Source organism: Herpailurus yagouaroundi, unplaced genomic scaffold (genome assembly GCF_014898765.1).
Source record: "Herpailurus yagouaroundi ecotype Mexico unplaced genomic scaffold, PumYag 222, whole genome shotgun sequence".
Taxonomy (NCBI): Eukaryota; Metazoa; Chordata; class Mammalia; order Carnivora; family Felidae; genus Herpailurus; species Herpailurus yagouaroundi.
Window position 1 is genome coordinate 9,487,780 of NW_024412453.1, and position 24,389 is coordinate 9,512,168.

At 51.5% G+C, this 24,389-nt stretch overlaps 1 protein-coding gene across 4 annotated transcripts in view; it reads right to left on the minus strand.

Moving 5' to 3' along the window:
- SNX29 (sorting nexin 29) overlaps nucleotides 1-24,389 on the minus strand; it is a 506,664-nt gene that overhangs the window by 126,761 nt on the left and 355,514 nt on the right. For 3 of the 4 annotated variants that reach the window (XM_040459014.1, XM_040459013.1, XM_040459015.1), the window contains exons 17-18: nucleotides 17,719-17,774; nucleotides 14,729-14,810 (exon numbers count right to left, since the gene is read on the minus strand). The exons of the other annotated variant lie outside the window; for it this stretch is intronic. In XM_040459014.1, coding sequence (XP_040314948.1) covers nucleotides 14,729-14,810; nucleotides 17,719-17,774 — 138 coding nt within the window. The remainder of the gene's footprint in view (nucleotides 1-14,728; nucleotides 14,811-17,718; nucleotides 17,775-24,389) is intronic. 4 annotated transcript variants of the gene reach the window in all.

Sequence of the window (24,389 nt, forward strand, 5' to 3'; positions counted from 1 at the left end):
AACATCCCGATCCTGAGGGGTCGAAGGCCCAAGGCGTCTAAAAAGCAGACCGACGGCAGCCAAGCCAGCCACAACCTCTTTCTGGTGAGAAGAGCTGGAAGTCCAAAGCGTTTGAGCGCTACTCCTCAAGGCCAGAGGGCTGGAAACGAAGAGGGGCCTGCTTTGTGTTTTGGGCAAGTCCAGGCCAAAATCTAGCCAGGGAGGTTTGGAGACGAACCAGGGCTTTCAGCTCCCCAGGCTCCGCTAGGCCCCTGACGAGGACTACTTGAAAACCAGCTGTAGTGTGTAGAAAAATTTCTCTCGGCTGTGAAAAGATTCCGGATTCTTTCTTGATAAGCTTTTCCTTAACACAAATAGGGTATTCAGGGAAAACATGGGCCTCTTCTTGTTCCTGCCGCTATAATTAGAACGTTCCCATCAGAGTGTTGTGAGAGTTTAAGGAGATAAAACATGGAGAGAACTTGGCACAGTGTCGGGTGCACGGGAAACGCGGCTGCTGCCATGTTACCAACCACCCTCCTCACCAACCATCCCCCTCGTCAACCATCATCACCATCGTTGTCCTCACCAACCCTCATCGTCCACGTGGCCCGTCAGGACCAACCATCGATCTCCATCACATCACCAGCACCCTCGTCATTATCTTTATTCCACATTTACTTTGGGGGAAAGCCCGTCAATAAGAACACAGCAGCCTTCTTCTCTCAAAGAACGTAGGGCTGGAGGATGATCGCGACCTAGGCTTGCAGTGTGCCCCTGAGACCGAGCAGCTGTGCCACCCTGGGCGGTTTGCTTCACCTCTCCGACCTGTGAACAGAGGTGAAAACGCTTCCCCTCACAGGGTGGCGGCAAGGGTCAGAACTGTGTGTGGGAAAGGGTCAATAAATATCGGGGCTTCCTATTCACACCGGCCTGATCTGTGTTTCGCCTATGTTGTGTCTCGCCCAGAGGTTAACGTAAAAGTGGGCAGGGGAGGGGCAGGCGTGATCCCACGACTCACTGACTTCTGCAGTCTAGCACGTAGCTTCCTCTCGATCGCATGCTGCAAAATACAGCTCGTCTTCCTTTCCGTGATTCTGCCAACTGAGGTGTTAGAGACTGGTTTCCCTGTAAGTCTTCAAGGGGCCCTCTGCCGCCACACTGGCCCGGCACCCCCTGGGCCACCGTGGACCAGCAGCCACATAGCGCCGGGGGGAGATACCCCTCCCCCTGTCTCCATCACGCTGCGCTCACAGTCCTAAGACCGTTATGAGCCTTCCTGAGACTCCAGTTAGCACCCACACACTTCTCACACACCCCTCTCCGCCGGCCCTGACACGCAGCCTCCACAAGGCCACCAACTTGAGCTGCCTCCTCCGACTGCAGACAGCCAGAGCAGTCTGACGGAATTTCACTTTGCTGGGAAGTCTCGCAGGCAGCTGGAATTCACAGTCTCTCGGGATGAGTCTGCCGGCGGCACAAGGAGATAACCTTTAAAGGTTGGATTCAAAACGCTTTTCTGTATCTGCAAGGAGTAGGAAAAGATCCAAAGCTTAAGCAGCAGCCCCACCCTTCCTACTTCATTATGAGCCCCAGGCTTCTGAAAAAGCCCAGCTCAGGGGAAAAACCGGCGGCCTGAATGTGTGGGGGTGCATCCACTCAGGCGGAGGCTCAAGGGGGTGTGAAAGCCCTCCGACACCGGTATGGCTCAAGTCCTACAGATCCGAAGAGGGCTCACCCGGGCCAGGAAAGGCATGTACTCCCCAATGCAGAGGTACTTTTTTAAACACAGAAATACGGGAGTTATTCCATGCCCCAGGTCTCGGGAAAACACACATCACGTGAACATAAATGATCACAGTGGACATCTGGGCAGCTGCCTAGCTGCTCATCAACTGTTTCCACGTACTGCCTCCCTTCGACCTCAGGACATGCATGGGGGGTGGGGGAGAGGGCCGCTACCCGGTTCCCACTGAGGAGACGCAGCACAGCATCGCCCAGCCTGGCAGCTCCGGGCTGTCGTGCGGGTCTTCTAGCCTCAGCAAAGCAGGGACCAGCAGACCGCGTGTCGACCTGCTCAACCATGTGGAATGAAGGAGAGGGTATACGGGTCTGGGTTCCCGCTGGAGAGGAACACATCTCTAAGGGTGCGGACCACTGTGTGTCTAGGAGGGCCTACTTGCGCCGTGTAAAGACTCACACCACACACGTGTATCTCAAGTCACAGGTGCGTGTTAGGAGCGTGCCTGAGCTGCACACTGGTTTGGCTGAACAAAGCGGCTGCACCCTCTGGGCCCTTCCCATTCACCAAGTAGGCGCAGCACCGGGCCGAGGGCACTAAAGAAACACACTCATCGGGGGCTCTCAAGCATCTTATGAAGGACGCAGCATCCCCCATTCTGAAGGTGAGAACGTTGTGGCTTCAGCAGAACGACAAAGATGCTGTCATAAAAGGTCATCCAACTAGGAACCAAGAGGCAGATCGGGGATTGAAGCTGGGACTGAGGCTAGAGTCTACATGTGAACTGCTAGCCGTCCCAGGTACCCGAAACCCTGATGAACTCACACCTCAAGACACAGCATCTGCTCTGCTGTCATGGCCATTCTGCACGTCTTAGCTACCATCTCCTTTCACCTAGGCTCCTGCAATGGTGATCAGGTCGGCAAGTGGATGGGTAAGTGGACGGGCGGACGTGTGGATGAACGGGTAGATGCCTGGACAGCTGGCTGGCTGCCTGGGTGGAGGGATGGCTGGCTCCGTGGATGGACAGGCAGGCAATCAGGCAGGCTTCACTACAAAGCCTTGGAAGATCCAGCTGGCTGAAGCAGCCTGAGCTTCTGTCTTCTCCCCTCTGTCACTCCGCCTCAGATGCAGCAGCCTTCCAACTCCTCTAATGCCCCAAGCTCTTTCCTACTTCAAGGAAAGCCCCTCTGCCTGGGCTATTCCTCTTCTGTTGACTTAACTCCAAATTGTTGTGCAGGAAAGAGCAGATGTTCTCAAAAATTCCATTCTTAATCCCGGTGTAACTGGGCCTTTCTTACAATCTCTGGAACCCTGTGCAGTATTTGTTCATAGCAACAGTTTGTAATTATAGATTTATCTGTATGTTATGCGCACATTAGTATGTTTCATGCTCTTTTCTGGTGGGATTATAAACTTCAGTGTGGGGGTACCTTGTACAATGTTCACTGATGTATCACCAGGACCTAGCACAGTGCCTGATTCATAGGAGTTCAATGAATCCTTACTGTTGGACCTTGATAAGGCCTTGCCTGCCAATCCTGAACTCTTAGTCCCAGTACCTAAAATGTTGGGGCAGGTGCTGGGACTGGAGCCCCGAGTGTGCACAGGTGATTCTGGGAAAGTCCGCGGATTACAGTCAGCAGTACAGACCGCCCTGACCACTGAACTCTAGAGAAAACTAAAACCATTACTACACCATAAAACAGCTTATTACCTGGGGGTAAAACTTCCTGAACCAGGGCGGGGCTAGTAATAAACAATGCGGGGAGTTGTTTTAATCAGTGAGGAAAGTGAGGCAAGGCTGAGAGTGAATAACAAGAGAAATGATCCAAGAGGACCAAGGAGTTTGGGGAAGAGTTTGATAACAAATCCAAAGTGAGAACTCTGAAGACAGGGGCCTATCAGAATATACTGGAGAATCACAGTCAACATGGTTTGTTGATCCATCCACCCATCCAACGTGTACTGAGCCTGCTCCCCAATCCTAGGCACTGGAGATACAGGTGTGAGTAAAAATGACACGCAGCGGTGGCTTTGTGGGGCTGACCTCCTGCCAGAGGACCAGCAGGGATTCAGGAGAGCAGGGCCACACGAAGCTACAGGTTACAAACTGCACAGGGTGGTGCGCTACAAGCCTTGGGTCTAGACTTCAAGTATAAACATGGCAGCCAAGGCCATGATGACCACATGAGAACCATCCATGGTTCAGAAGCTGGGCTTCTGGCTTCTGCTGAGCCACCATGGCATGGAACAGGGCGCTGGCACACCCCTGCTCTGCAGCACCCGGCTCTCTGGCCAAGTCCTAGTCTACAGTCCTAACTCTGCTGGCTGTGAGGAGCCCAGAAGGTGCTTCCTCCAAGCAGTCCAAGGCTGGGGGCAGTCGGCATGTTGGCTGCTTCTCACGCTTGGGTCAGTCTCAAGATGGATGAGCACCTGTGTGTCTACTTTTCAGGCTGTGAAATCAAAATCAGAAAAAAATTCCTTTTTTACCCATGCAGACCAGAAAGATCAGAGTCAAGTTTTCACAAACTGATAAACTTGGAAAGGGGCCTCAGTGGTCATGTGGTCTCTCCCGCACAGTCGAGATCAGTAGTTGATAAGCCCACTCTGCCATTAAACAGCTCTCCACATTCAATCTTATATCAAGTCGTCAATGGCCAAGGCTCCGTCTCTATCTTTCACAATATCCCCAGCACCCAGCCCGCTGCAGGATGGATGGACACACAGAGAGATGAACACACAGTTGGAGAGATCAGCAGATGAGCCCAAACCTGTTTGTCTCCAACTTCCCCTCTCTGGTCTCCATTCTGTCCTCTGGGAGGCAGCTGCGAGTCCAGGTGAAAAGCCCAGACTTGGGGTGGGGAGACCAACAGTGAATCTGGCTCTGATGCTTTTGCGCTGAGACCTCGGACAAGTTATTTCCTTACCATTGTGAACACGTCTTTGTCCACCTCTAAAATGGAAAGAACATCCACAATACCTCAGGGCTGGTGAAACCACACGTAGAATAAGTAAGGCGCAGTATGCTTCGGTAGGTCAACCAAGAAATTCCTGGTTTCCCAAGATGTGAAGACCAGGAAATAGAAGAACACTCAATAATCCTCATTATAAAGCTAAAAGACAAGCAAAAGCCTGAAACGTATAGTACAAAGGATTACTATGCAGAGCACTCTTACAAATGGGTAAGAGAGGGATGAACAGTACCATACAACGATAGGGAAGGACACCAGCAGGCAATTCACACACACGTGCAAAACACAAACGGCAGATTAAAGTACAGATGTATGCTCACCCTCCCTAGCAATAAGGAAAATGCAAATCCAGACAACGATGGAATGTCAAGGTTCCCCCTATCAGAATGGTCATATTTAAAAGATTGATAATACCCAGTGACGGCAAGGACATGGGGACAAAATATTCCTTTATGGCATTGGAAGGACTGAAAATTGGTTCAGCCCTTGGGAAAGCAATTTAGCTAGGCCTATTTAAAATAAAAAAGGTAGGGGCGCCTGGGTGGCGCAGTCGGTTAAGCGTCCGACTTCAGCCAGGTCACGATCTCGCGGTCCGTGAGTTCGAGCCCCGCGTCGGGCTCTGGGCTGAAGGCTCAGAACCTGGAGCCTGTTTCCGATTCTGTGTCTCCCTCTCTCTCTGCCCCTCCCCCGTTCATGCTCTGTCTCTCTCTGTCCCAAAAAAATAAATAAACGTTAAAAAAAAAAATTAAAATAAAAAAGGTATACATCCTGCACCTTGACAAATCCACTTCTAGTCATTTATCCTAAAGACCTGCCTACGATATGGACAGAGAGGTCTGTACGAGAACAGTCTGGGAAGTTTGTCTGCAATGGCCAGGAAATGAAAACAGTCTAAAATGTCCGTCATCAGACCATTAAGTAAAGGCTCCCTCATACTGGGAAATAATGTAGCGAAGTTTAACAAGAGTAAGGAAGAGAGAGGTCTGAGTACTGAGAAAGAAGGCATGTATCACAGGATCCCATTTACGTTCAACAAAATAACACCGTAACAGCATTCGGGGGATCCGTGTGGAGCGGTACCTGTCAGCCTAGAGAAATTATGCCCCCAGGGGACATTTGGCAAAGTGTGGAGACACTGTGGGTTGTCACAACCGAAGAGATGGCGTGGGTGGTGAGTGGGTAGTGGCCACGGATGCTTCTCAACATCCTTTCATGCACAGGTGAGACCTCCTCCTCCCCCCGACACCAAGAATTATCCAATCCAAAAGGTCAATTGTGCTGCAGCAGAGAAACCCTGGTGTGAAGATGTCTTCTAGCAAGCTGGCTCCTGAGAAGCCCAGGTGATGCACAGCCCAAGTCCCCCCACTGCCGGTCAGAGCATCCTCATTTTCCTTTGGGGAAACACCCTTATTCCACTGCCCTAAGCGTCAGGAGTAGGTATACAACCCAAAAGCACGCCATCCGCCTGGACAAGGCAATGAGCAGACAGGGGTATGGCCCATGCCACCGAGAGTCAGAACCAGGTCCGGGACTGCTGCCAGCGTCGAAAGGAACAGGGGCCTTTTCCACTGGGGTCAGCTGAGCCGAAGGGAGGTCAGCCTGTAGGTGCCCACCGACACTCGTGCCGCTGCGGCCCGGCTGGGAACAAAGCCAGCGCAAGGGAAAAGTTACTTTCTCAAAAGATGGGAGACCAGCCCTCAGGACACGGAGTCCCTGAGATTCAAGCTGGGTCTGCCCTCGGTCTTTTCCATGAGGCAAGCCAATGAATCCCCTTTGTTAAGTTCTGTTAGTCAGGACTCAGTGCAGAGTTGCTGGGAGGACTGAAAGCTATCTGCAGGAGGGAGGAGGGGACAGAGACGAAGGCAGAAAAAGAATGTGTCTGGTTTGCAGAAGCTACAGCTCCTACCAAGGACACATATGGCCAAGCGTTCCACTGAAAACCCCCTGCGTGAGACCGTCTGAGCCGGAAGGGAGCTCAGGGCCTGCGCAGAAGCCCCCACGTTGCCCCAGTTACCTGTAGCTCGTTACAGTCTCAGCTCTCCTCCTACGGGCGGGGGTTTCCACCACTGGGTCGAACATACGACGTGCACACTAGCAGGCTGACGGGCATGACAGAAGCATGACAGGCGCAGGTGAACCTAAGCGTCTAAGTAACAGAAAACGTACCGATTGCTTATGGACCCAACTCCCTGCCCTCGCCTTGTGATGCGTTGAATAAAAGCTTCCAGCACTAACCCCAAGGAGAGACGGTGTGTTGAGACCCGTCTCCCCGTCTCCTTACCTGTGACAAGTGACACAAGTTCTTTGCTTTCAACACTTCCTTGCAGTGCGTTCGATTTAACGTGCCCCAGGTGGCAAAGCCCTGGAGCTGGGTGTCGCTCTCCTACGACCAGGAGAGGGCAGGTGCTACCTCGGGAATTAGTATCCTGGTCAGAAGAGGGGTGGTCAGCTCGTTCCCACACTGTCCCGATTTGAGGAGCCCCGGCCTGGTTGCAAACGGGAGGGGTCACGTCAGAGGATCAGGCTGGGTTCTGCTGAGGTGACGGCTGGATCCTGAGGACCCTGCCATCCAAGTACCCGGGACTGCCTCCACTCGTGCCCTCGGCCCAAGTCACGGCTCCCCACGTAAACATGCCCACGAGGGAACAAGCACAGGGGCCAGCAAATGGGAACATCGGAGTGGGGGGCGGTACCCATCTGGAAACTAGCCCCCAGCTGGAGTTCGGGCAGAGACAGGGACCGAGGACACACGTGCGTTTGGGTCGGCACGTTAGCCCCGCTCACAGCTCCTGACAAAGAAGCTGTATTAGGAAACCGTCTCAGGAAAACCTCTCCAGGAAGGGCAGAGAAGGAATCACGAACAGGCACCTTGGAGACGCTGACGAATAATGTCACTGGTCCAATGCAACAAGGAATTTCGGTCCACACCAAGACTAAAGCCAGCACCACGTGGGCACGTCCCAGCTGGCCAAACTCTCAGGGACTGGGGCCTGGGCATTCAATACTTCAGGCCTCTATGCAATCCCATGTGATTTGGTATTTGTTGATATCGGGTATTTGGATATTAGATATCAGGTATCTGTTGGGCACTGGCGCCCCGGCTGGAAGAGCTCAGGCCTGGGCAAAGCCTCACAGAGTTTTGCACGGACACCGTCTTCCATTTCAGCTGCTTGAATGGCGGTCCCACCTCCTCGGCAGCCCCGGAAACGGAGGACGAAGGTATCTGGCTCTCCGTAGCTCCTCGGGTAGCCGATGCGGAGCCCCTGATCAAGTAGATGCTAAATAAAGCCTTTTTTCAACGTATGAACGTGCCCAGAGACGTCCAACTGAATGTTCTTTTAATGTCTGCTTCCAGGTATAGTAGCTTATCACGGTCAAGCGGTTACCAGAGTGCTAAGGGTAGTCATCTCACAGGGGCGTGTCAGACACCGCACCCAACACGGGACCTGTCGCTGTGCGAGGTGAGTGGCCTTCCGTCCCTCCCACCCGTACCTCTCTCCCCAGCCCTTACGACGAGAGGTACGTTTACTCCACAGCATGTGTCTCCCCCACAGACGGTCAGGTCGGGGAGGGCAGGAGGTTTCGCTCACCGCTGGCTCTGCTGAATTTAGCACAAGCCAGGCATACAGGAGACCCTCGATAAACAGCTTTCGGATGGATACAGGATTTATACTGTGAAGCGAAAAAGTAGTTCCTCCTGCTTGGGAAGACACAAGCAGTAAGAGAGAGTAACAGGGACCTGTACGTCCAAAGGGATGTGCTTTTTCTTTCTGCCGGTCTCAGGCTCTCTCGGAAGCCCTGAGCAATCCCAGAACAGTGGGAGGCCGACGTGCCGTGAACCGCAGAGGCGCTCAGGTGCTGCACTTGGTGGGACGGTTCGTCCCAGGGCCTGCCTCGGGCACAACAGGGGTGGCAGGAGGGAGCAGACGCGGACGAGAGAGATTCACTTCTGCCTCAGAGCCGGTCCGTTTCCCCCCAAATCCGGGACTGGGCAGAGGCTTCTCAGAGCCCATGTTACTGCAGCTGTGGGTCCTGTGTCTGTCTCATCCGTCTCCACTTAACGAATTCCTCCCTCTCTGCAGAGCGGCAGAGCAAGCCTCGAGACAGAGCCGCAGGGAAGAGAACTGGAGGGCCCGCGGGGTAAGCCTCTTAGGAGAGGGGATGAAAAGGAATGGCTGAGAAGCCTGCAGCCTCGAGTACAAACGCGTCACCCTCCTCCACACCCCGTGCAGCCCACCTGGACCGTGTGATGTATTATTAACAGGGGAAAGAATGGGTTCCCGGCCTCACATACAAAAACACGCCCCGATGGAATAAACCTGCAAAAGGACTGCCCAGGTGACACGGGGTCCTTCCGGGTGAGACCACAAATACTCACTGGGCCTTCCTGGGGCGCCTTTAACCAACACCACACGCTGTGGCTTCTAGAAAAGGGGACCTCTTCCATCCAGAAGGGAAGAGCTTGGCCGAAACAAAGCAATGATTTTTTTTATATATATATACAAAGGAGACCTAATTAGCTGTGCTGTGCAAATGGAGTATTTCACAGTAGGCAGTGTTTCCGGTGGCTGAATTCAAAGTCTGAAATCAATCCCACACGGAGGACGGGTTTCGGCTGTACTTACACCAACAGTACTTTTCAAAGGCAAAGACTTAAGGGTTCTGAACGTAAGCACATGGATGGATTATTTCATTCCAGTTTAGTGCCTGTAATATTTGCTTAAGAACAAAAGAGGCAGGTTGTTTGAAGGTCTCCCATGCCTTCATGAACACTACAGCAGAATATTAAAGATACCGGACCTCAATCTTCTTCGGAAGTGGGGGTACTTGGAGAAGAAGATCAAACAACTGCTAAGGTACAAACCAGGTGCTAAGTGACTAACAACAAATGATATGGAAGTGACAGAAAACCGAGCCCACAAGCACAATGCTGTGTAAACACAGAGAGAAGAAGGAGAGAGAAACTAAGAAAGCCAGTTATTAAACAGTTTCTCCCATGGGACGCCTGGGGGGCTCAGTCCGTTGAGCGTCCGACTTCGGCTCAGGTCACGGTCTCGCGGTCCGTGAGTTCGAGCCCCGCGTCGGGCTCTGTGCCAACGGCTCGAAGCCTGGAGCCTATTTCGGATTCTGTGTCTCCCTCTCTCTGACCCTCCCTCATTCATGCTCTGTCTCTCTCTGCCTCAAAAAGAAATGAACATTAAAAAAAATTGAAGATATAATGAAATACACAGTTGCTCCCGGTCACGTGTTGCTGTTCAATCACCGTGTCTCTGGCTGGTGTCTGTTAGCAGCCCAGCAGCAGCAGCGGCCAGAAGCGTAAGAGACGTTCACGGACACAAACCTTCCACTGGGAAGGTTCTGGACACCCGTTTTACCTCTGTCCTGAGGATTGCTCAAACGCGGCCACTTCCTGCTAGTGCCAGAACACCCCTCAGCCCCCGTTTCGGACTCGGGGACGGAGCGTGGAAATCCTGGCGCTCAAAGGCGCAAGCCGCTTTTTAAGACCTTGCATCCACCCCCGTCCGGGGATGGCCCGCCTGCCGGAACCCCGTGCGCAAAATAGAATTCCAGACCTCTTCCCGCCACACCAACGGTGAAAGCCATTGGTCCCACGTGCATCAGGTGGGCTATCTCAGCGCGTCTGGCATTTAGGACTACCTTTGCCAGGCGTCCGGGCAGGCTCTCCAGGTCCTGACGCTGCCCAAACAGGAAGCTCTGAAGGAGCTTCCCTGAAACCCGCCCACGGCCAGAGCAGCCCACGCCAACACCGGCTCGGACAACTTCCCTAAGCAAGACCGTCTCGGCCCGGCCTGTGGAGGCGGGGGGCTCGGTGGGTAACATGTCTGGGCCCTGCGGTGGCCACCGCAGTTCTGGAGAAAACTCCCTGCTGGGCTGCAGCGGTCCACCTTCTCAGAAACGCGGGCGGCCACCCAGGCAGGCCGGGCCCCTCCCTTCAGATTGAGGGCAACTGTCCTAATTGCCTCTTGGGTTTTTTTTTTATTTTTTATTTTTTATTTATTTATTTATTTTTTTAATAATTTTTTTTTTCAACGTTTTATTTATTTTTGGGAGAGAGACAGAGCATGAACGGGGGAGGGGCAGAGAGAGAGGGAGACACAGAATCGAAACAGGCTCCAGGCTCTGAGCCATCAGCCCAGAGCCTGACGTGGGGCTCGAACTCACGGACCGCGAGATCGTGACCTGGCTGAAGTCGGACGCTTAACCGACTGCGCCACCCAGGCGCCCCGCCTCTTGGGTTTTTAAAAAGCTTCACCCTCAGTCTTAGAACCTCTGGAAACCAGCACCTTGTGAGAAAATGCTATCTGGGCTCCAAAAATGTTACTGAAGGCCACGCTTCTCCGTGCCTTTGTTTTCTCATCTATAAAATGGGGAGGAGAAGAGTTTATTCACAGGGTGCTTTTGAGGACTCAATGAGCTATTTGACATAATGCACACACACCAGCGAGAGGCAGCGGCCGCTACGGCTTCTTGTTAGTATTCTCCCCATTACTGTTTTATTGCAAGCGGTCTGTTCCCTCAGCGCGGTGTTTCCCAGATACATAACACTGTCCCAAACTCTGGCTGCTTGCATTATCGTTTATTTAGCATCGTTCTTCAAGCAGAGTCTCTTTGTTTCTTCTTAAATTTATTTTAGAAGGAAAATGCAGGGTGCCTGGGTAGCTCAGTCAGCAAGCGTCCGACTGGATTTCTCCTCAGGTCACGATCTCACGGTTTGTAGGTTCGAGCCCCGCATCAGGCTCTGGGCTGACAACATGCAGGCTGCTTGGGATTCTCTCCCTCCCCCCCCCCCCACCTGACCTCTGCTCTTCCCCCACGCACCCCCTTGTCAAAAAAAAAAAAAAACTTAAAAAAAATGCATCACTGTGGTAAATGGAAAACAGGATTCTGTGCCTTAACTAGAAGGGAAATGTAAAAACTAAACACAATTAAAACAAGACAACAAGTAAGATCAAGTTCAAGTCTGCTCCTTCCTGTCACCGCCGAACAGAAAGATTCAAGGGTGTGGACGGCACAAGGTCAACACTTGAAGACTTTCTCCCCCTGGTAATCCCAAACCGTGGAAGAGCTGAAAACGGAGTGGCTTTCTCCCAGCAGGATTTGTTAATGTCCAGCCTCTGTCTTTCTAGAACCTGGTTAAGCACACATAAAATTATCCCGCTTTCCGACACTCTTGGAGACACTGTTTTGCCCAAGAGGACTTTCTGCAATGATGGAAACTTTCTATAACTGTGCTGCCCCATAAAGTCGCCACTGGCAGCATATGGCTGTTAAGCACTTGAAATGTGGCTAGTGGACTTGAACTGAATTTCTAAGTTTACTGTATTTTAGTTCATTTAAATGTAAATGGCTATGTGTGGCTAGTGGCTGTCGTATTGGAAAGCCCAGATCTACTGAGAAATGTAGATGATCCCTTGATCTTGGCTCTTCGAATGAACTGATATCTGTTTGGAGGTTACACCCTCGTCTTCCTTTGAGGGAGATGTGATGGAACCTGACAGGGACTTGTCACAGGCATGTAACTGGGGACTGTCTACTACATCCCTCAATACTGCTTAATCTACAGCTCTGTGTGGAAATTTCTTTTAGAGCTCCCTTTGAGGAGCTCATGTATTTTCTTCTCATTAGCAATGGTAGTATCCAAAATAGGCACATTTCCATTTTCACCCTGGCTGCCAGGAAGCCTAGAGGAAATACACAAAGCAACGAGAACATTGGTGTAGGATCTCATGACAGAATTCCGTGATTTCCTTAATGGGAGTGTTAGCAGTTTACGTTTTCCCAGACCCTGACATTTCATTTTTTACGTCTATGTTATCATTCTTTTACAGGTGTTCCTCTAGAAATTATCTCAAATCTTGTGGGGAAATATACAGACGGCATTTTTTAAACTAAGAAAAATAATGTCCAATGGTACCAGCGTTTTCAGTGACTTGTTCTTTCGCTTATCGTTTACGGTAAGAACCCCGTAAAAAGCTTTCTCGAATGTCTCCAAACATGTTGTGTAGATTTTGCTTGTGAGATACTGACCAGAAGCTCTGTTAGCTAAGAGGAGAAAGACAGCTGCATTCAAGAGGTGCTACCTCACACCCCCCATATCACAATTCAATTTTGGTCTAAGATAAAGCTCTCTGCTTCACTTTGTTCACCCCCTGGGCAACACCTCCCGGCTCTCGGATGGCCGCAAAACAGAACTGAAAGGACACTCACCGAAGACGGTTTTTGGTTGGTGTGGCATCGAAAGAGAAAGAGAACCAAGGAGATGTATGGAAATCTGTCACGTCTGACTCTCTTCTTAAGCCAAAGGTGAGAGCATCCGGAGCACTCAGATTCTCCAACACTTACTGACGAGTTACTTACTAAGTGCCGTTGCCACACAAGTAAACTCCAGTCGCTTTCTGGTGCAAGCTTCCTTGCCAAACCCTAGCTCACCTGTCTGTGAGATTTCAAGATGCGTGTACCATACAGATGCCTGTTCCTATAAACCACACACCTGCCACCACGCCTGCCACCGAAGGCTACACAGGGCGAGCATTTGGGAACAGCAGAAATTCCAAGACGAGAATACAGAATGTGTCCTACCCGCCACACGCCCCTCAGGCTGACAAGAGCTTTGCAAGGCAAGGAGTGGTAGTATTTCCGTCTTACTTGTGAGGAAATGGAGATTCACTTCAGGTTACAAAACTGAAACCAGGGCTCCTATCTTCAAGGTCAGTGTCTTTTTTTTTTTTTTTTCCCTAACCATTCAGCGTCTGGAGAAAAATATCTTAATAGGTGAGAAGATGTCTTCTTTGATGGTCAATTCCCCACTTAAGAAAAAAAAAAAAAAACAGCAACAAAACTCAAGACTTTTCACAGAGCTGATGGGGAGTAAGAACAAAAACGTGGGGCACCTGGGTGGCTCAGTTAGGTGTCTGACTTCAGCTCAGGTCATGATCTCACGGTCCGTGGGTTCGAGCCCCGCGTCGGGCTCTGGGCTGACGGCTCGGAGCCCGGAGCCTGCTTCGGATTCTGTGTCTCCCTCTGTCTCTGACCCTCCCCCGTTCATGCTGTCTCTCTCTGTCTCGCTCTGTCTCTGTCTGTGTTGTCGTGACACAAGAAGACGGAAGCAGGAAGCAGCTAAGAGACAGTGGTGAAAACAGAGCAGTCCAGGACAGGTGAACACCACTGGCTGGAGATCAGAATCCAAGGTAAGAAAAGTAAAAGACAATAGAGGAAAAGATGGTAGGAAGGCAGGACAGAAAGAGGCATCGGGAAATCAGGAAGTATGGAAAACTGGGGTCCCACGTGTTGGGGATAAACCACCCCCAAAGTACGCACAGGCCCCTCAGTCCCCAACACCCAAGTCCCAGCCAGGAGCCGACCAGTTCTCCCCCGAGGAGGAGGAGACGTCTGCTCTTTGGGTTACGTCAAGTAACTGTTGCCCCTTCTGCTGAGAAGAGTACCCGGCTTTTCATTCAGAGAAGAACTCCTCTCCCTCCATCAGACACACCCCAGCACCAGCATCCAAACCTGGCCCATCCCACGGGTCCATCACCCATCCCTGAGGATCAGGAAGGGGATCCTGGTCCAAGACAGGCCCGGGAGAGACAATGAAACACCCAGACAGGCTGAAAGCCACCCATCAACCCGCAGAGAGCACCAGCCCGAGAAGGACGCCTGAGCAAAGGACAGAGCGGATGGCAGCAGGTTTCCGGCCACGGGCCCGGTCATGCCTGGGGCCCCACGTACCCTCTGACTCTCTGGCTGCAACACAAGCCGACAAATCCCATTTTGGCTCCCGCTGTCCAAGCTCAGATCTGCAGCATCTGCACCAACGGGCCTGACCGACACGAGGAAGCTCCACCCCGGCCCCTCCTGTCTGCATGAAGGAAGGACCCCTTCCTCAGGGAGGCCCGGCAACTGGGAGGCTGGCATCGGGAGGCCGTGGCCAAGAGGCAGAGGCACCACAGTGCAACAAAAGGCTGTTGGTTCCACCCCAGCAGTGACATCTGGCCGAAAACCAGACGCTCACCTGATACACGTGGAAGGCATTCGCCGCTTTGCCCCGCAGAAACACTGATGGGATCCAGACGTTGATCAGCGCCCGGTTTGATCTGACCAAAACCAAAGATCAAAATTAGTCATTTCAATTTACAATGAGGATAGCAGGAAAACAGACTTCTCCTCTAAGAGGCATCACACACCAGAATTTAGGACAACATCGATCATGTCTATGAGTAAGACGAAGGGCCTGGGTAGGCGTGTTCGCCCAGCCCCCAGGATCATTCTTCAGGGACTTAGTTTAAGTCTATGTGTATTTTTTTGTTCAGACACACAGTGTGTACTTTGGAATAAGAAATGGACTTTAGCTTTACAACTGAGTCACCGTGACTCCTACTTTCTCTAAACCTGAGTTTATTCCTCTGAAAAGAGGGATAATAATTGGAGGCCCCCACGGGGGTGTGGAGGGTCATGTGACCTGATGACTGCAGGGTACCTGGGGCACCCAGAGGGGTCACACTGTCTCCTCGCTGTGCCCCTCTACACCCTGGCCCCCGTTTTAAGATAAGACTCCACCCAGGGGCTCAGGAGACCGACATCCATGGCGATGCAGGTAACGGCTCTTTGGGGTGGGGGTAGGGGAAAGAGATAATGGCAGGCTGGGATACCAGGAAGCCAGGTGCAAATACCCGCCTTGCAACTCTCCAAAACCACTGTGTGTGGCTCCAATGAATCAAGATTTAAATTCAAGGGCAAGTCATTTCCTGAGCACCTACAACGTACGATTTCATGATTTCCCTGGATTATCTCAGGGAATCCTCATGGGATATTTAAGGGGTCCTTCAAGGGTCCCCTGGGGTATGTGAGCTCTGCCTCACATGACGGCTGTCACCTAGCTGTGAGTCGCTGGGTACACGGGCCCACTCCAGTGATCTTCCACCAGGCTGAAGGCCAGGCGTGCAGGCTGGAAACCCTGTCTCTAACACCTGAGGGTCAGTCCTGACGGGTATCGCGAGGGCGCCGCACAACTCTGGGAGGGGCCTCCACCTCGCATTGTGCCCGGGCTCAGTGCCCCCTCCTGAACTCTCCCTCTCTCTAAGGAGCAGCCCACAAAGAGGTACCAGACTTCTGTGCTTACAACACAATCTGAGACGATGGGGGAAGAGCCCGGGACTCAGTGGTCTCCCCAACGCAGGCGTAGAGAGCGTTTTAGTCTCACAGAGAGATGGTTCTCTCCTGAGGCGGCATCCTTCCAAGCTCCGAGCTGAGGTGCTGACTTCCTCCACGGGGCAAAATCATCCATCAGCTCTCAGAGCTCCAAGTCCAAATGGCAATTCTGAGCCGTCAAGCTGGTTTGCACATTAATGGCACCCCTCCCATCCCTCCCCGTCCCTCCTGGAAAGGTCCCCCCAAGGGTCCTGGCGCCTAAAGTGTTCCCTTGCATCTCTGTCCGGGGGTGGGTCGGGCACCAGCGGACCCAACGATGTGCTTTGCATTCACCTTCCTGATCAGTGAGTGTGAGACATCCCCGACTGGCCTCAGCATTTCTCCGTCTCAGAACATTCACCCCACAGCATGAGAACTGTTTACAGGGCCATTTCCCTCCTTGATATTAACTCACTTGTTCCGCCTTTTGTTGGCTCACTCATGCATTAAATAAATGCTGATTGAGAACCTACTATGTGCCAGTGGCTACTCTAGGTCCTGGAGACAGAGCACGGAAGCAAGACGACCCAGAGACAAATCCCTCTGGTTAGTAATTCACTGTGGTCCAAGAAGGTACTTTCTAGAATTTCCATCTTTTTTTTTTTTTTTAATTTTTTTTTTTTCAACGTTTATTTATTTTTGGGACAGAGAGAGACAGAGCATGAACGGGGGAGGGGCAGAGAGAGAGGGAGACACAGAATCGGAAACAGGCTCCAGGCTCCGAGCCATCAGCCCAGAGCCCGACGCGGGGCTCGAACTCACGCGAGATCACGGGAGATCACGCGAGATCGTGACCCGGCTGAAGTCGGACGCTTAACCGACTGAGCCACCCAGGCGCCCCTAGAATTTCCATCTTTTTAAGGTGAGGGAGACTTGTTTTGTAGTGTAACATAGGATCTATCCTGGAGAACGTACCAGTACACTTGAGAAGAGGGGCTCCTGGGTGGCTCAGTCAGTTGAACATCTGACTCTCGATTTCAGCTCAGGACATGATCTCATGATTGGTGGGATCGAGCCCCAAGTCTGGCTCCGTGCTGAGAGCATGGAGCCTGCTTAGGATTCTCTCCTTCCCCCTCTCCCTCTGCCCGTTCTCCCCACTGGTGCACACTCTCTCTCAATCAAAATAAACATTTAAAAATATGTATTTAAAAATAAGAAGTCAAGTATATACTGTTCTCATTGGGCTGAGGAACTACGCACGAGTACCCGAACCCCAAAGCAACCTGGTTGTGAAACAGTCTGAAGACCAACTAAGTTCTTTAGGAGCTTATCATCAGGGGCACCAGCCAGAGTCACATCCAGTCACAAATCAGACCCACGCACCAAACCACTGCTGTTTCCATTAACCCAGGGGTTGCGAACTCATTCTTCCAGGAGACACACAGGGAAAGAAATGAGGACGGCAGGCCAGAGTCAGGCAACAGGGAAAAGGGGGGACTGTGGTAAGTGAAAGAGTGCTTGCCCTGTGTGGAGGAGGCGGCTGCTACTCGGCTCTGACTGTGGCCTGGTAGGGATCGGAGCCCCCCTTGTTTTCTTTTTAAGGCGAAATTTAGATTCTTACGTGATAGCTTCCAAGTCTAAAATGTCAGCCAAAAATATAACTGTTTTCTAATACCCAAGAAGGGAACCACGGCACATCTGAAGGCCGGACTTGGGCTGCAGGTGAACAGCCTCTCCCTCTGTAATAACCAAATTGCCCTGCGCAGACTGAAACAGTGAGCTTTGTTCCCCCCCACCGTGGTCTTCTGGGAGACAAGCCAAACCACTGAGTCCTCCTTCTAAAGGGGCCCTCGTGAGTAGATGCCGTGGACTTACATTTCAAAATCCGACAAACTCTGGTCTTCGGACGTTTGGCTCAAATCTCCGGGCACCTGCCATCAGGAAAGGGGAGAAGGGAGAGAGAAAATGCATCCTGGTTACCGTGGTTGGCATAATCATGCAAGAATCCTGCCTCCCAATGAGGCTTACACATTTCCTGTTCGGAACAAGGTGAGAAAGCGGTTACTGGAAAACAAGAAGAGACTGGGTGGAAGGGTGGTTAGGGACGGTGTTGGGGTAATAAAAATGTGTCACCATGAGGAATCTTGAGTACCTTCCCAGAAAAAGGACTGTTAATCCTATCGGGATAATAGCAGGCCTATAAAATCGTGTAATTTGGGAGCTCTAAAGACCTGGTTAGGATCTGAGACACAAGACACCAGACGAGTAGTGGACCAAACAACCACTGCCACCATGATGAACACAGACGCACCGAGGACATATACACAAAAGGTCAACGTCTGCCCCCAGACAGCTCCATCCTTCCCTGTCACGATGCACCGGCACCTGGAAGGCACAGCACAGCTGCCGTTCCTGACTCAGAAGGGCCCCAGGAGAACACGATTCGGTCCAAGAAACTCCACTGCCTGGCAGGATGGCAGGTACCCCGTAAAGCAGGTACTGAAATGGTCAGCACCAAATGTTCAATAAATGGCGGTATTACGGTCACGGCCAGGGCACGAGCTTCTGATCGGATCTGAAGCGGCCAGAATTTAAGGATGTGGATCAAAACCAAGAGGAAAGAGTGCAAAGGGGGAGGGTATGGGCAACTGAGGAAGAGAGCATTGACTTCACACACTACACCTGTCAGAGCTTTCCGGTTACCACAGTCTGCACCGTTCTTCATAACAATCTGCCCCCCCCCCCCAACCCCTTCATAGATGAGCAAACAGGCTCAGGGAGGCTGAGACCTTGCCAAGGCCACACATGCAGGAAGTGGGTCTGAATTCAGATCTGTCCAACCGCAAAGGCTTTTCTGCCAAACCCTCAGCAAACACAGGGAAAACCAGCTGTGGGGTGGAAGGAGGTGAGACCTGGACCCTTTCCTGGGGGCTGGAGATGCCAGAAGGCACTCCTTAAAGACACAGTGGGTTCTCTCCGAGGCAGGAGGATGCCGTGATTATGGAGCCTACACTCTGGGGCCACAAGGCTCAGGGTCAACCCCAGCCCCAGCTGTTCTTGACCCTGTAGCCACGAGCAAATCACTTGCCCCCTCTGGTCACACTGCCCTCACCTGTAAAACAGGCAGGACAGTCATAGCACTCAGAGTTCACCTACAGACAAAATGAGCTGATGCCTACAGAGTACCCAGAACAACACCTGGGAGGTAGGACGTTGACGGTAACTGCACTGTATTAACAGTATGGCCGTTACGGAGAAAAGCTCTATGTTCTGTTATCCTTGACACAGAGAATCTGTCCTGCCAACCCAAAGGCCGTCTCTCCCCACAGCCCAGGGGGAGGACACCCAACCTGAGCCCTGGACAGATGTGTGCAGCCAAGCAATTAAAATGGGCTCCATGAGCAGGTTTGGCTTAGAAGCTGCTATGGAGGGATTCCTTCAACCCCAACAAGGAGGTACATGCCTACCCCGCAACCTGAGAAAACTTCAGCTTAAAGGGACCAGGAACTCACTGGGCTGGTTGGTGTGGCCCTTCTGTTATGGCGTCCGTCATTTTTCCTGTGGACGGCTGGAAAGACGGTTTAATCTATTAGGGAAGCCATGACACTGTGTCCCCCAATCCCTAAGAACATCCACATGCTCTGACCCAGATACCTCATTCCTACGGTTTCTCTGGAGGAAATAACCAAAGACACAGACCAAAATTTACATCAAAGATCATTCCTCTTTCGATGGCTGAGATTTTTGCAAATCATCTAAAGGTCCAACTGTAGAGAAACCATTCAGGAAATGATGGCATGTCTGTACGAGATGGCCAGATTAAACAAAAAATAGGTTACACGCGCACACTCGTGAGGGTACAAGCATGAAAATGATTCTGGAAAAATACAGAAGAACATTAACAGTGGCTACCATTGATAATACAGTAGGAGTGGGAGTGGGGAGAGAAAGAGACCAAATTTGCATTGGCTGTATTTCCATAAGACTAAAATAATCTATCTTTCGAATGAACTGCTTTAGAAAAAAACTTTAAATGTGCTTTTGAAGAACAAAATAGCTTTCCGTGTGCGGTCATGAAAAGATCTCCAGGAAAGATCAAGAGAAAGCCTAAGCAGGGTGCAGGTGGTGGGTCTAACGTACTATCCTTAACGCACAAGTGCAGAGGTAACTATCAAGCTGTATTCGTCTGTTCCTGCATTGAGAAACACTAGCAGGGAAATTTAAGACACCCAGAAAAGGAGCACCCAGTGGGCACCGGGGTGTGGGAGTGGGGGCCTGGGCAGCCGGCAGAAGACACTGAAAATGAGGCTATTTGGAGGTGCCTGGGTGGCTCAGTCGGTTAGGCATCTGGCTCTTGATTTTGGCTCAAGATCTCACGGTTCATGGGATCAAACCCCGCGTCGGGCTCTCTGCTGTCAGCACAGAGCCCACTTTGGATCCTCTGTCCCTCTCTCTCTCTACGTATCTCCTGAGCGCTTTCACTTGTACTCTCAAAAATAAAGAATAAAATAAAACATTAAAAAAAGAAAACGAGTCTATTTACTAAATATCCTTTTACATCATTTGAGTTCTGAAATAACATACTGCCAATTGAACATTTAAAGAAAAGTGCATTATCCCGCCAGAAGAGAGCTTCTGATAGATTTTTAATGGCATAGCCAACAGCTCCTTGCCTCTGTTTCACAAAACGCTGCTTGGAACTGTGAATTCTTAAGCACGACTTAAGACGTCCACCCATCAGTAAGGTCAGAATGAAACGAGGGGAAAGGGGACGCCGGGGAGAGAGAGGTCACATGGATTGCACTTTTCTGGACTTTCTACACTGAAAGTGCATTGATCACGTAACCGTAAACAGACACATATTATGTGTTAAGCGTCTCTCGTGTAACTGTGTAAAGTAAATAAAATACTCTGCCTGATGCCCAGCCCGCCCCCTGCAAAATGCACTTGGCTGAAATGCAGAAAGCCGTGAAGAAAGTAGAGACTTTGCCTTCAAATGCTCTGGAGTCCGGGATGCAGAAAGACAAGGGGAGGCTCTGAAGGCCCGGCACGGCGCACACACCACGCTCCCCTTGGCTCTTCCACACGGAACCCCGTGGCACGGCCAGGACTCTAGCACCTTCTCCGGCATGGCCGCGGGGGCGGCCCTTGGCCTCTCTTTTCCGAGCTTCCCCCTTGACACCCGGGTCTGGGGAAGGTTCCTCGGGCACGACAGGAGAAGCAGGTACGCATACTGGAGAAGGGACTGCCAGACTGAAGACAGCTGCCACACCATTTCGTGCATGGTGACGCCATCTTTCCATCAGCCTGGTTTCACACTGGAAGCGAACAGAGCTCAGACCCAGGGAGCTGCACTCGCAAGAGGGAAGGTTCTGACTGGATCGACCCCACAAAGCTGAAGGAAAGGAGACCAGAAGGACTCAAGGAAAAGAGAAGGTGAGGGTGTTAAGGACAGACATCACTTTACAAGGCTAAGAACAAAGAAAGCCGCTTCTAAAAAGGTATCGATTCTCAGAAGGCAGTATTTTCTTCACACGTACATTAACTCTCAGGGGTGCTGATTTTTAAGAATCATCTTGGACGATGGATCTAAGCAGCCGGAAGGTGTTAAACCCTTCTGAATTAGGACATGGGCCACAACATCCCTTGTGACCGCCCGAAGCTACAAGGAAAGCCTGGAGGGACACGTCTCTAGGATATGGCCTGTGTTGGCTTCACCCTCAACAAGGGGCATAAAACAGGGATCAGCAACACGGATGTTCTCATTCACTTCTCTCAGGCCCTGGAGAAAAGGCGGGTCCCCGCCTGGCCTGTGGGCTGGGGACTCACGTGGCAGCATGTGGGTGCAGGAAAGGCAGAGCCCGTTTCTGGAGACACAGAGCAGTCAGCATTCCCGGATCCTCCTGGACAAACACCCCAGGTGCTGCACACACACGGATGGGGGTGGGAGGCAGGCGAGGCTCACAGAAAACACTCTTCTGGGCTGCGTTAGCAAAGAAGCTTCTCCAGTCTTTCCAAACTCAGGATTTCACGAGCTGCTTGGGGACGGGGGAGCAGAGATAGGCCAGCTCACCGTAGCCCCTCACAACTGGGCCAAAATGGAATCCAGACGCTGGTTCACCCTGCTGTTCTGACCTAGAATTCCTCAGACCTGGGATAAGGGCTCAAAGAACTGAGACTTGGCCAAAAAGAGTAACAAACATACTAAGTAAGTGCTTATTTAAACAGGAAGGGAAGGCAGGAGGAAGAGAGGAAAGAACTAATCAGGCAACTGCTAGAGCCACAGGAAAATCTCTTCCCTCCTCCCCCTTTCAGAATCAGGATGCAAGTAGGGGGAGCGAGAGTGGACAGAGAAACTTCCCTTTCCTTGGAGCTGTCTTGACTTCCAGTCCCGAGGGGCTGCAAACACAGACACATCACCACCAGGCATCATCAAAGGCTTCCTGCGTCACAAAGTGCTTTCACATCCAAATCATCCCAGATCCTCCCCATCCCAGCCCTGTGGGCACAGGGGTTCCCCGTCCACCCCATTCCGCAGGCAAGGACAAGGGGATTCAGCGTGAATAAACAAAAGCAACAGAGATGCCAGGAGGCCAGCACCAAATACCAGATGAATCAGCACGCCATCGTGGATGTCCAGCTCAGGTGAGCCCCAGACCGCAGCGTACGGTGCAGCAAAACCACTCAGTTACACCCAGAACCATGAAATCCAAGAAAATGGTTGTGTTTTGGTGTCATTACGTTTTGGGGTGGCTTGACATGCAGCAATAGGTAGCCCAAAAAGTAACTTTCCCAGGGTCATTCGGCTGGTAAGTGATCGAGGAGGGAATGGCACTTTTTACCCCTAAAGCTACGCCGCCTCCCACTACAAAATCCCCGGTCTTTGCATTTTGCTTCTGCAAAAGGAGAAGCCCAGGAGATGAAGTAACCCGGATTCACCCGGAAGGGGCTCTGCTGGTACAGAGACCTCGGATGGAGTGAAGGAAGCCCGGAAGGACTCAATCGCTCAAGAGCAGATGTGCACAAGTGTCCACGTGAGTCTAAAATCCGAAGCCTTCCTTAACAAGCCTGTTTTCTTTGACGGGACAGGGTGATTTTTGGCAGATGCCCGGCCTGGAGGAACAAGGCGCGGGCCTGACCCAGTCCAAAGTGGCTGGCTCTCTCCCAAGGAAACCCCAGGTCCTTTCCCACCTTCGGATAATACACGCGTCAGCCTAGAGTCTGAGCAGAATGCGTCAAGTCTCAGTGGACTAACAAAAAATGGGATGTTCTGCGAGAGAAGTCACCTGGGTTCAATAAATCCCGGTTTCTTCCTCACCTACCCCGTGACAACCTGTCTCCGAGTGCCCTATTAGAGACAATCAACAAAGATGGGAAGGACCACCCAACATGTGTTGAACACCTACTGTGTGCCAGTGTGTTCCCACATGTAATCCTCAAATCGCGTGTGCAGCAAGTAACATCTCAAGTCACGTTCCCCTACCCCTTTCCCACAACCTGTTTGTACGCCCTTCCAGATTCAGCTAAAATGTGCGTTCCCGGGAGACACCCGCCTAGACCACAGAAACTAAACACATCTCCGCTGCCACCTCTATGGTTCACGCTGTGCGGCTGGCCATTAATCCATTCCGGTTAGTCTGTGTACCGGTCCCTCCTTGTGAGCTGGGGGACACGTGCACTGTATGTCACGGCAGCCTCGCCCGGCACCCGTCACACTGAGGACGCTGAATAAGTATTTGTGACTGCCGAGACGGAGAATGATGTGAGCTGTCTTTCCACGCTGAAATGTCTATTTTTAAACTGCTTCGGGGCAAATTTGCAATCCTCGTGCATGATAAGGATAACTTAGTTTGGAGTTAAGAAAAACCAGAGGAAGACAACTGTACTCTCTCTCTCTTCTAATTACACGGCTTTCAGATTTACCGCTCAGAAGAAAAGCAAAAGGCAGACGTTCTGGAGCAGCAAACCTGTGTCCCAATCACGAAATGACACCCATGGTTTACATTTTCCACAGTCACCTTCTCCATCATGGTTCTTCTCGAAAAGCCTTCCCTTAAGCAATTAGCTCTCACTTTGTGTTGCCAAACACAACTATTTCCCAGCCCAACTGTACCCCTGTTCTCTCGTCTTGTTTTTTTAATAAGGAACAAAATGTGCCATGGCACAGCTGTCTTCCAGCGGGCTGGCCAAGCCAGAGAGCAGACAGACCCAGGGCTGTGCTCTGAGTACTAAGTCGGCCTGGGCTTCTCGGCCCCACAGGAGGCAACCAGCCCAGGGCTGGACCACTTTCAGGCTTCTGGGTTTATCTATTTATTTGTTCTTTTGTTTTACAAACAATTAGAGGCATTTGCATGGTTTAAAAAATCAGCTGAGGTCAAAGACCCTCCGTGGGGAGTAGAGAACTGGCAACGAAGAGCTTCGGAGAGGTTTTTATGCTGTCCTCCGGGAAACTCTGGAAGCCTGAACAAATGCGGACTATTACATTTCTGTGATGTGGGTTTTCATGTGTCTGCTTCTCCCCAAAGACCATGAGGATCTCAAGGACA